The sequence below is a fragment of the Spermophilus citellus genome, assembly GCF_964194105.1.
Source record: "Spermophilus citellus genome assembly, chromosome: 5".
In the NCBI taxonomy this organism is placed as follows: domain Eukaryota; kingdom Metazoa; phylum Chordata; class Mammalia; order Rodentia; family Sciuridae; genus Spermophilus; species Spermophilus citellus.
Genome location: NC_138186.1, coordinates 84,445,849 through 84,458,706, shown reverse-complemented (window position 1 = coordinate 84,458,706; position 12,858 = coordinate 84,445,849). Strand labels below are relative to the sequence as shown.

At 39.0% G+C, this 12,858-nt stretch overlaps 1 protein-coding gene across 3 annotated transcripts in view; it reads right to left on the bottom strand.

Annotated features, from left to right (window-relative positions):
* The window catches only part of CD109 (CD109 molecule), a 133,285-nt gene extending 121,451 nt beyond the window's left edge, over positions 1–11,834 (bottom strand). Inside the window, exons 1-3 of one of the 3 annotated variants that reach the window (XM_081295359.1) lie at positions 11,770–11,834; positions 11,390–11,590; positions 10,150–10,322 (exon numbers count right to left, since the gene is read on the bottom strand). In XM_081295359.1, the coding sequence (XP_081151485.1) occupies positions 10,150–10,322; positions 11,390–11,463 (247 nt within the window). In that variant the 5' untranslated portion in view covers positions 11,464–11,590; positions 11,770–11,834. The other 2 variants (XM_081295360.1, XM_081295358.1) reach the window with 2 other exon arrangements.
* Positions 11,835–12,858: the final 1,024 nt, after the last annotated feature.

Genomic DNA, 12,858 nt, shown 5'->3' with positions numbered 1-12,858 from the left:
AGGCAGTTCAGTGAAATCAGATCAAACAAAAAACCACTAATAATAAACAAAATGCACAGTATAAACTCAATGTTAGGTTAGCTACAAATGAAAAACTAAGAGGCAAATGTCTTGGCTGTTAAATGGCAAGGTTGGCAAGCTATATCCTACAGAGTAAATCTGGCCCACAACTATTTTTTTATATAGTCCATGAACTAGGCCTGTTTTTTTCATTTTTAAACAGATGGGGAAAAATCAAAAGAAGAACGATATTTCATGATAATTGAAAATTATATACACTCCCAATTTCAGCATCCATAAGTAAAGTTCTGTTGGTACACAGCCACACTCACTTGTTCATGAAGAGTCTATAGCTGCTTTCAAGCTAAAAGGCAGCACTGAGTAGCTGCAATAAAGACCAAGAGGTCAGCACAACCTACAGTATTTACCCTTTACATAAAAAGGTTGTTACCCAATGTGGTATGGTGCACTTTTTAGAGACACCACCTCCTTTCTCAAGGAATAAGGTTGAAGGCCTAACATCAGTCATGAACAGAGAGCCATGGACTCGTGCCACAAGCTTGTGCTCCCTCCAAAGGGAAGCATTAGTATTAATATCCAATACTAGGAAATGCCAACTAACTGACATTCACTGTTTATTACATGCCAGGCACTGTAATAAACATTCTAAGCAATGCCTAAAAAAAAAAAAAAGGAAATGGGTCGAATTAATTTTAATTGCATATTGTATTTAACCCAATATGTCTGAAATATTATCATCAAACATATAATGGATACAAAAAATTGTGAGTATTGTTAAAATTTTGTTACCAAGTATTCAAAATCCAGTGTGTTTTATATTCATAGCTCATCTCAATTCATATAAGCCACAGTTCAAGTACTTAAAAACCACCTAACTAGTGTCTACCATATTGGATGGTACAGCTTTAAAGCATTATCTTATTTAACCTTCACAACAAATCTGTGAGGTAGGCACTATGATTATCAGGTGATGTAAGGATTAATTTTCAGTGTAGCTCTAGAACTTTCATTCTGACACATGTGCCTTCCAAACATACTATTGTGCTCCCTCCAAAGGAGGGAGCTATTCCTTCCAAAGTAGTCCAAACATATTCCCATCTTCCCTCCATAGTTTTATTACACTCTCACATAAGTATTTGAATAAATCCCATCTTTTATCTTTTCTCTTGCCCATATTATTAACTCAAACTCAGCCACATAGATATCCATGCCTCTCCAACCCAACAGAATCATCTGCAACATTCATTCCTTACTCTCCCCTCCCACTAGCACACACAGCGAATTTATCTAACTTTCAATCCAGTAAACCCAACTTGACTTTGAAACTGTCCACACAGCACTCCAACCAGCCTTTACTATCAACTCCAGTTGGCACATGAAATGACGCCTACTCTGCTTCCCTGGGAAGAGCACAGGGACAAGAATTATGTGTGGTCACAAATCATGTCACCTAGCATCGTGCCATGTACAATTTGGTGCGTAATAATGCTTAAAATGCTTAAAGTAATAAATGGCCTATCTTTATGTGCCTGAGGAGACATCATACATATTTTAGCAAAATTTAGGTTTTTAATACAAAATCATTTCTGCCAGTTACATCCACACAAATGTAAATTCCTAACATTGCCCCACCAAATGGAAGCTTCCGGGTGGTCTTTAAAAAAAAAAAAAACTCCCCATTTATTTCCAACCTCTTTACCACTCTGGTTTTTAGATTTTAATTCATGAATCATTTCCTCAGAAGTAAAGTCTCACAGAGCTACATACTGCTATTCCCCCCACTAAATCTTCTTTGACCAACTTCACCATGAGCCTGGCAAGGGATAACAAGTCAATTCAGACTTTTCCTGAGGGAAGTAAAGAGTAAAAGAGATAAATCAAGGCCAGGATCCACTAAAATCCTCCTCCTCGAATTTTGTTACTATACCTTTGGTATGATGGTCAGCTTAGCCCAGTCCAAGAAATAGTTATAATGCCACTCCATACACTGACAAAATAACAGTAATAAAATAACTCTACCCATCCTTTCACTCTTCAGGTGAGGCACCCCATCAGCACAAACAACCCTTTCCTTTTTATTCTCCCCACGCTGTCCTCTAGACACTAACACAAGTCCAAATTGCATTCCAATTTCTCACAGTCCAGCAGTTTAGGGCACTACCAGAGAATTTTTCCAATTCTTTGTTTCTTTTTCTGATGTGCCACTACATTTATCCCTACTTCCTACAGAGAGGAATTTCTGTACAGGCAGGATCTGTATAATTTAGAGACAGGTAGATAACTGTAGCAAAGTTTTCCTAAAACTGCATTTCAATTTTATTTTTTCATCTCAATTATATGTCAAATGTTTCTTTCCTTACATATTCTCTATTTCTTTCTCTCATCAAATGAAAAGTACAACTTTAAAGATAATCCAGTCCCCTGTGCCCCTGATCCTGATCCTGATCCCACCTCTCCTGACCCATGAATTATCCATCCCCACCTTTGGTCACATTTATCTCGCTAGTGTGCCTTTTAAAAGACTATCTGCCTCTGTCCTTTCAACCTCCAAACTTCTAGAAAAAAATCACTTTCTGATTTATTTTCTTACCTCCTGTTCATTGCTAAAAACTTGTCTTTGTTTCCAACATGCAACTTAGAGCCATTCATGTATAGGTCACAGATGTCCTTTCCTCTGCCCTTACCTTTTCGTCTCTCTCTGGTTTTAGGGACTCCTTGGCGCTGTCAAAGCTTCCTTCTCAGAATTTTCTCCTCCCTTAGTTTCTGAGACACCTCACCCCCTTCAATCTACCCTTCTCTGACAGCTCATTGGCTTATTTTCCTCCTCCAAAGCTTCTGCCCTCAGTCTTTCTCTTCCATTCATGTGTTCCAAATATTGTCTCTATGGAAACAATGCCTTAAATTCTCTCCCCCACTGCAATTTCAAAACTGTCAGCTCAGCATCTCCACCTGAATGCATCATCAAACTCACACACAGAGCAGAACGAAATGTCTCTTCAGAAAACACATAGAAACCCCTACCACCTCCATGACACAACTCCCAGCCATCTGCTCTTTCCTCTGGCACACCCTTCCCTTCTCTAGTCTGTGAATAACCATGGGACATGTATGAATGGGCATCTTTATCCCTCTGGAAGTAAAAGGTAACTACCATGCACAGAGTCAGACACAAGAAGCACTATTTGCAAACCACATTGAATTTTTTTATACAAACAAAAAATGAAAATTTCTCCAGTCTTCTGCATTTTATGTGTGTTACTAGCATTTATCCAATCCCTCAAGTCAGAAATCTTTTTTTAAGTTACTTTAACTGATATACAAAAACATTAAAAGTGTTCCTATTCATGGAGAACCATGTGATGTATACATAATGTAATTTTTAAATCAAGTTAAACATATCCCCTCAAACATTTATCATTTCCTTATGGCAAAAATTTTCAAAATCCTTTCTTCTAGCTTTTTGACATGCAGTATATTATTGTTATCTATAGTCACCCTACAATGCAATAGCACACCAGAATGCCTTACATGCAACTGTAACTTAGTACCAATTGATAAGCCTCACTGTGCTTATCAATGTGCGATTTAAATATTGAACATTATTCTTCCGGAATCTCCAGTGAAATCCTTCCTTTTGTCCCACAATCCATTCATTCATGCTTCACACACAAGAAATAATCCATAAATAATAAATTAATGAAGGGCATGTATTATAAAGTATTATAAAGTCATCTTAACTGAACATAAGAGATCAACAGTAACCCAGCCCAAAGTTTTACATGATCTGATTTCTATTTCCACCACAACCCTTCAGTGAGTCACAAAGACAGTGACTCATTGAGTGTTAGAAAAAGAGCAGTACATGTTTAACTCAAGCTTTAAAGAATTAATGTGTTTACTTTCAACTTTACCCAATCATTAATTCACAATCAAGCCCTAAGACACATTTCTCTGTTGCTGAAAATTGACACCAGTGGATTGGGGGCTGCTCCAAGGACAAACACAGAAGTCCAGGAGGGGCCCTCTCAGCTGCCATGAGTCATTTCAGGCTTGCAAGGGCATGCCACTCACTCCCAGGATTTCCAGTATTTGGTCAAGTATAATTTGTGAGACACTAAAGATAGTTGGTCTCATTTTATTATGGCTAAGAATCGCCTGTTGTGATGGATGAACCTAAAACTTTCATTTCTATACCTTACCCATTTCTTGAGAGTGGCAATTAATCTGCATATTTAGATAGTACAATTCATACTTTGAGAAACACGGCTATAGAATTTAATGTTTTAAAGATCTATGATGCTCCCAACCTAGTGTCCACCCCATAAAAGCAGCCCTACCTTGAAATGAAACAAGACACTTGCACAAATATGCAAGTAATCATTTTCAAACTCCAAGCTTTCTTTTCTTCCACATCAGAAGAATTAACATTTGCAAATATATTATAGGCCTTACCCAGAGTTCTCCATATATTAGGAAAGTTTCTTGAAGGATAATGAAAATAGCAGTGGACTGAAAATTTGAAGACCTACAATATGTTTCCAGCTTTGCCACCAATAAGTGATTTAACTTTGACTAAGTCCTCAAACACCATACCTCTCCTCCGTCTCCTCCTCCATAAATAAGATGTTTAAGTTGGCTTCCACTCCAAAACTCTATAAAGCTCATGATAAACTAAAAGGAGAGCTGGTATTTTACCTTGAAGTTTTTCAGATCCAAATCAGATTTCATTAGTTCCCAGTCTAAACTGTAAGCAAATGTGAAAATGATTTTAGAGAAAGATGACTATATAGCATTCCATCAATATCCCAAAATGAAGCAAACCAAAAATCTTTCACTCTTCTCCAGGTAATAGAAAACCTTCTGGTCTCTAGACCTCAAACTAACTTCAGGCTTCACTATTTACTAACCTGGTTAACTCGGGAAAATAAACTGTTCTCTCTCAGGTTTCCTCATCTCCAAAATGAAAATAATAGTGCCTACTTCAAAAGGTTATAGAAATTAAATACCTCACATAAAGTCCCTGGCACTGTGGGAAAACACAATATTTAATGTGCTAAATACCTTCCCATTCTTTCCTAGTGATGCGTCTTGATATAGAGTTCTCAGTTTGAGATCATCCCAATAGGTGATTAATAAAATTGCCTTTGACATGAATTGTTGCTATTTTCTTATAATAACAGTAGCTACCAATTTCTTAAACAATTCCTATGTGTTCAGTACTTTAAATGTTACCTCATTTAATCCTCACACTAAGCATAACATTGTATGAGGCAGAAACCACTATTTTTCAGATGATAAAACTGAAACCATAACTGCCCACAGCCACACAACCATTAAATGAAAAGACCAGCACCTGCATCCAGGTAGCCTGACTCCAAAGCCCAAGCACATCTATTACACTATGGTCCTTTATCCTCAGGATCCGCCTACCTGTTAATATATATCCCACACAATACCAAAGATATGTGAATGAAGAGCCTACACCCTTTAAAAATAATTCTCACATAACTACAGGTTCAGACAGAGTTCCACTGGCAAAGCTGCCTGTGAAAACCTGCCCTGGGAGATCTGCCCACACACTACACTAATTAATCTACTTTCATAAAAACCATGGGACTGATTTTGAGCTGTGCAGTGTGAAATGTATGTTCAGTAGCATTGTTTTCACCAGAAAGCCATTCTAAATGAACTAGATGGGTTTTTTTTCTAAGTTCTTCAGCTGATATCTCAAATTTTAAAATTTTCTCACCCTTACCAGAACATGATAAAAAAATAAAATACCCCATAGTCAAAGAAAGAAAGATAATAAAAGACAAAATAGATTTCAAATTCTGAAAAAATAGATTTTAAATTCTGAAAAAATAGAAAGTGAAGATGCTCCATTAACTTTCCAAAGTTTAAGGCAAAAACTAAAAGCAAGTTATCAGAGGATATAGACATAGAGAGTACCTCATCCCAATACCTTAATGGAAAGTGGTACTGGCAACATTAAATAGGAGTGGGACTGGCAACAGCCAAAAGGCACTCACCAGGAGAGGCCCATGCAGAGTCCCCCCATTTTCAGCTAGCATTTTAGTTCAGTTTTTTTATTTAAATCAAATTTCCAAAACCAGTGAAAATTAATTCATTAATGGGGAGAAAGACTATGCTCTTTCTTATTTGAAGTAAATCTTGCTCCAGAAAACTAGTGAAAGTGTATAAATGAAATTTTCATATTATAGAAAGAGAAGGGAAATAAAATGGAGATTATTTCAATGACATCAGAATAATTCAATGCTTTCATATGCCTTAAGAGTTCTCATTTACAACTGGTGAATCCCAATGTTCTGAATTTTTTCTCCTGATTTGGCATGGAACTCCAGGGCAACTCTGCAGGGGGAAAGAGACAAACCACAGACTAAGGAAGAGAAAAGGGGCCAGACTCACTCTCCACCCAATATTATAGACTGATTCTAAGCCAAGAGCTGCTCCATCTTCACTCCTCTGGTATTTATTACCTGCTGAAATTTTCCAAATGCTTTATCAATTATGTTTATTACTAAAAATAGCTCTATAGTTGTTTTAACTGAGAGATGATGGTGATGATGCTACTGATGATGATAGTGGTGGCAGTGACATGGGGGTGATACAAGTACTCTTGAGAATCTAAATCTTTAAAGAGACATTGGGGGCTGGGGTTGTGGCTCAGTGGTAGAGTATTTGTCGATCACGTGTGAGGGAGGCACTGAGTTTGATCCTCAGCACCACATAAATAAATAAATAAATAAAATTATTTTTTTTTTAAAAAAAAGCCTGGCACACACCTATAATCCCAGCAGCTCAGGAGGCTAAAACAGGAGGATCACAAGTTCAAAGCCAGCCTCAGCAATTTAATGAGGCCCTAAGAAACTCAGCAAGACTCTATCTCTAAATAACATATAAAAAAGAGCTGGGGATGTGGTTCAGTGGTTAAGCACCCTGGGTTCAATTTCTAGTACAAAAAAAAAAAAAAAAGACATTAATACACCTTTACAGAATTCCATAAAGTTTAGTAGAAACATTTTTTTCTTTAGGGCTATTTTTCACACACAAAAAAAAAAAATTAGAAGAAAGAAAGAAAAACATAACCAGTAACCACTCCCCAATAAATGTAGGAGTAATCTATTTTTTAAAATGAATAATTGTAATGCAATCAATACTGCTGGCCTCAAGCATGGAAATGTAAATTAAATTTCCCCTATGTCTATCCATCAAATAATGAACTCTCCCCTGAAGAAAAGCCATATTTTTCTGCCTTTATTAAAGTACATTCAACAATCTGAATCCATTACTATTTCTAATACAAATTAAACCCAAAATACATTTTGCTAATGGAAAAAAAAAACCCACCCCAGGGATTTCTAAAGCTGTCCAGCACCATTGGAATTGAGGCACTCAAAATCAGTCCCTCTCCTTAACTCTGCTAGAAGATAAATCTCCATTAAAACCAGTCTTTGCTTGGAGGCCTACAGAGAAAGCTGATGAAGCAATCAGATCTGAAATGCATTTGTTTGTGTTTACAGTAATGGGGGGGGGTTTTACAAAATATGAATTTTATGAAGATCCATACCCAGAAGACTTAAAAGTCCTCATTTATCTACAAATTGTTACATAAACAAAGGATGTAAGAAGTTAGATAAAGTAAAGGATGTTAAGGACAAGGAGGGAGAAATGACTTGATCCTTAAGTGCTAACATTTACAGGAAACACCTGTTCTGAGAACAATACTCACAGCTCTGATAAAAGAATAACACTCTCTTTTGAAAGAGAGAGAATGCTCCTAGCAAGGGGAGTTTCAATGAAACTCTATGTTGACAGAGTCAAAAACTGCCCAAGAAAGAAGTAGCATTTTCCTTCTTTCCTTTTCAGAGATCCATTCTCTTCTCTGGACAGGGTTTTCCAGACCTAGTCTTGAGCACTTGTCCTTCCCAGGAATATATGAGGAACACTTTTCCCAAAAGAAAAAAAATCTAAGAATAAAGTTTAAAATCAAGCCACAGTATCATGTACTCCCAGTGCAGGTACTGTTTGTTGTAAAAGAAAGACTGATAAGGCCGGGGTTGTAGCTCAGTGGTAGAGCACTTGCCAGCACGTGTGAGGCACTGGGTTAGATCCTCAGCGCCACACATAAGAAATAAATAAATAAAGGCATTATGGCCAACTGCAACTAGAAATTTTTTTTTAAAGAGAGACTGATAAAGGTCACTGCAGAAAATATAACACTGAGAGAAATTCTAGACCATAGTCCAAGCAAAGACCAAACATTTCTCAAAATCATCTGTTATTTTGTACCTCTGCACTGCAGTAAAACTGCCCAAATTATAATTTTTTAATGAATAAATAGCAAATGTGGAACTATCTTCAGTATCACCCCTGTGATTTAATACTTCAATATTTTCTTAAGCCCTAGTATAAGACCAGGTTTCATTCATTTTCAGAAACAACAGTTCAGTAATCAAAAATGAGGTCTGCTTCCAGTGAAGAAGGAAATGATGCTTTCTGCATCTTCTTCTTCAGTATTATTTCTAATAATATTAGCAGTTGTTCTGTATTGAGTACATAATAGGTATATTACATACTGATTTCAATTTCATAACTGCCTGGGGAAGTTGGCTTCATTATCTCCATTTTAAAGATAAGCAAATGGATGTTCAGAGCAGTTAAATAAATTGCCCAGGATCACAAAACTAGTATCAGAATAGTTCTAGAACTCAAACTCAGATGTTAAGACCTAACCTACACTTCCTCTCCAGAAAAACAAAGCCTACCACCTCCCTGAATTGCTCCTCTAAGAAACAAAGTGACCTGCCCTCCCAACACACACACACTCCTCTCCTTGATTCTTAGACCAAATTTACCCACCCAGTGGGTCACCTTTCATTGGAGAAGAGATCCACAGATGTAGATAAACTTTTATCTCATTTGATGATAGTGCTAATTTCTCTATGCTGGTAGAGGATAAACCTTTATATAAAGAACTATTGTAGCTGGGTACAATGGCACACCCCTGAAATCCCAGTGACTCAGGAGGTTGAGGCAGGACAATCCTCAGCAACTCAGCAGTCCCTAAACAATGTGGCAAAACTGTATCTCAAAATGAAACATAAAAAGGCCTAGCTCAGTGTTTAAGCACCCCTGAAATCAATCTCCAGAAAGGAAGGAAGGAAGGAAGGAAGGAAGGAAGGAAGGAAGGAAGGAAGGGAGGAAGGGAGGGAGGAAGGGGGGAGGGAGGGAAAAAAAGAAAAAGAAAGAAAGAAAGAAAGAAAAATACTGTAGAATCCCATCCATTCTTTACTATGTTCCCTTAAATGACTTTTTAAAAATAGTTCTTAACTTTATAGGAATTTAGTTAGTTGTGTTTATATTTGGGTGGCAGAATCATGGGTGATTTAGGTTTCTTTCTTTTACTTCCAGTATTAATCAAGTTGTAAGCACCGAGAATATATTGCTCTTGCAACTAAGGAAAAAATACAGTAAGTGTCCATTTTAAGTATTTAAGTATTGACACCCTAAAATTGTTTTTCCCTTATACTTATTATTTCCCTTTTTCTTAAAAAAGAAAACATTCACTGAGCCAATATAATCATGGGCCCCAGCCTCCTTTGCTGACTGAAAATGGACAGTGGTAGCATGACCCATTTCTAGGCCTACTCCAGAAAATCCTCTTATATGAGAGACTCTGTGCTCCTCCCCTACAAATTGGGGAGCCATGTTTTGATGATGATTGAGCTAAATATGGAAGGAACCTGGGTGTCTGAATCCCACTAGGAAGAGCATTCAGGAATGCCATTTTGGACTTTACATAAATAAAAATGAAATGTGTGTTATGGGGGTGCTGGGGTTGTGGCTCAGTGGTAGAGCACTTGCCTAGCATGTTTGAGGCACTGGGTTCGATTCTCAGCACCGCATATAAATAAATGAATAAAATAAAAAAGGTCCATTAACATCTAAAAAATTTTTAAAAATAAAAGATTGAGGGGGGTGCTAACAATTTTAAAAAATGTGTTATGAAAGTCACTGTGAATTTGAGTTCCTTTGTTACACTACCTAAATCCATGGCTTTATTAACATATTCCAATTTTTACTGCAGAATGGTAAGAATCCACGCACCTTTTTCAAAGATTCCTTCTGCTTCCAGAACAGAGACAGTTAGGTTTGACATGGTCTTGAACACCTCCGCCTTGACAGTGACCTGTGAGGGGCTATGTTCCAGAAGCTCCACCCCAACAGTCATATTTCCTCCAGGCCTGATGATCCCTGGGGCTGTCACCAGAAAACGGGGCCTAAAGCGTTCCCAACAAGGGAAAAGACAAGTTTTTATCCTCACATCTTCATTCTTTTGTGACCCTACAATATCATAAAGAGTGAGACAGACTCTCCATACTGTCCTTATTGCAGTTTTACAATTAACATTGTCCCACCGCTCCATTTAGCAATGCAGTTAAATCCTATGAAACAACAGTAATTCCCAAAACACTATGATAATGCAGTAATCCACGCATTACTATTAAAGGAAGGCTTGTTATTATTTCCATTTTATAAACCACAAAGAGCACAAGAGGAGCTGAGATGTGAAAGGCTTACACTGGAGCATGCAGAACTTATAGGCAAAGTAGAAGCCTCCAAGTTTCTACTTTACAGATTAACTTCATCCCAGTGTGATTGCTTTTCTTGGCTTAAAAAAAAAAAAAATGACTAGGATTTTGCCCGTTTCTTATTCAAACCTTTATACTTGGGCATCCAGCCAAGAAAAAAAAAAAAGAAAGAAAGAAAACATTGATTGAAATATACCATCTGAAAATAAACTACAAGTGGTGAAATTTCCGGGTGAAACAGAGGGAAAAAAAAAAAAAACACCTCACTAAGGTAGTTCATTATCTGCTAATTTGCTAAATCTACAGTTTAGGGATCAACTATGAAAATCTTTAGGAATGGGGCACTATTATCTTAAAGTTCTGATCTTTCTTAGGAACACAGACTTCAGGTACTTGAGCCCCACTTTGACAATGCCAAAGTTGAGACATCTTGTTGAGGAAAAAAATAATTATCCTGTCTTTGAGAGAAGGCAGCACATTAGTTGGAAGCAAAAGATTGAGAAGCAAAAGGCAGAGGCAACATGGGCTAAAAATAAAATTATTTTCTTTATAAAGTTGTTATAGCCATAAAGACGATTAAACATTATGGGTGGAGAATGCAATTATCCCAGAGACAGCCACCCTGCAGCGACAGGATCAAACACCCAGGCCAAGGTCGGGCTGGGGACTGCGACCGCGCAGCCGCTGCCACTTCCCGAAGCCCCGGCCCAGGCCCATCCGCGCCGCGCACCCTCCCCGCGCGCCCGCGCTCCTACCCGGGGCCCGCGGCCAGCGCGGCCGTGCACACGCAGAGAAGGTGGGCAGCGGTCAGGAGCAGCGGGCCTGGCATCTCGGCAGCGTCTGCTCGTGAGAAGGTCGGCTCCCGGGCAAATTCGCAGGCACTGCGGGGTGGGGCTTGTCACCTCCTCTCGAATTTTATCCCCTGACTCGAGTTTAGCAATCTGAAATGGGCGCGCCTAAAAGCAGAGTGAGAGATCTAAATTGAGACGGGACTAGGTGGCTCCACCCTTCCCACCCGCATTACAATGGCGCTTCTCTCAGCTTTGGCAAACTTCTCCAATCCAGGGGGTTAGAAAGCGGTCTCTAAATGCGGTCAGCCCAACCTGACCCCGCCATCCCTGCTCCCCGCGTAGACCTGAGGGCGCCCACTTCCCCGGCCCACCGGGTTCCTAGGGCTGTTTACACTAGCGCTCTACCAACGGTGCCCGGAGTGAATAAACAAGCTCATCCTTGTGAGGAAAAATTCATAGCAACTATGTGAAGTGGAAAAAAATCAATCATTGTCCTCCAGACTATGAGTCAGAATTTTAGAGAAATGCAGACGCTCGCGCGGGCGCCGGTATGCACGCCAAATGGGTATATTTGGAGGGTGGCTGTTTGATGTATAGGACTGGGAACAGAGAAAAACATTTTCTCCTTAAAACAAAAACTGAAGTATATTGCTTTCCTCGCGGAGAACGCGTTATGGTTTCTCCACTTTAAAGGAGGAGGGGGCAGTGTTGCTCAGTGGTAGAGCACTTGCCTAGCATGCACGCGGCCCTTGCCATGGGGGTTAAGGGGAGTGGTCCCCTGCCTCGTGCAACTCTGAGAAACAATTATCTGGGAAGAAGCTTTTATACTTACAACTCTCACTAAACATTTACTTCAGAAAGTATTCATTAGAACTGTAAAGCCTAGGGTAATTTGTCTAAACACAATTAGGGCCTGTTGGAATAAAGGCCAGTGGCCAGTGGTGGCGGTACTCAACAGTTATTGATCCCCATCTCTTCTCCTGGTTTGTCTGTAGTTCCTCCCCAGCCACCCTCTTTGGCACTGCCACCATCTTCAGATGACTCAGGTTTCGCCATGACTACACCATAAAAGCAAGGAACTGCCAGAAACTGTTGGAAAACAGCACATTCAGTCCCTCACAACTTAAACTTTCTAATTCATGGAAAAGTTTTAGATGGTGACATTTTAATATGGGGCAAAATGCAAACGGAAAAGAGGTCAGCAAAAGAATGTCTCATGGCACAGTTATGTGCTAAATAAAGGAGAAAGTAGCACCTAGACCAACTGTGGTTTTTGGAGTCCAGGAACTTGCTTTCCTCCCTTTCCTGTTCCACCCTTTCTCACCCAGCTGAACAGCCTGCAAGCATCCCTCATTCCTCTCCCAGGGCAGCCTATCTTTAGTGACTGACCTCCTGTGCCTGCGGACTTGGGTATGGCCAGAAGTGTCAGAAAC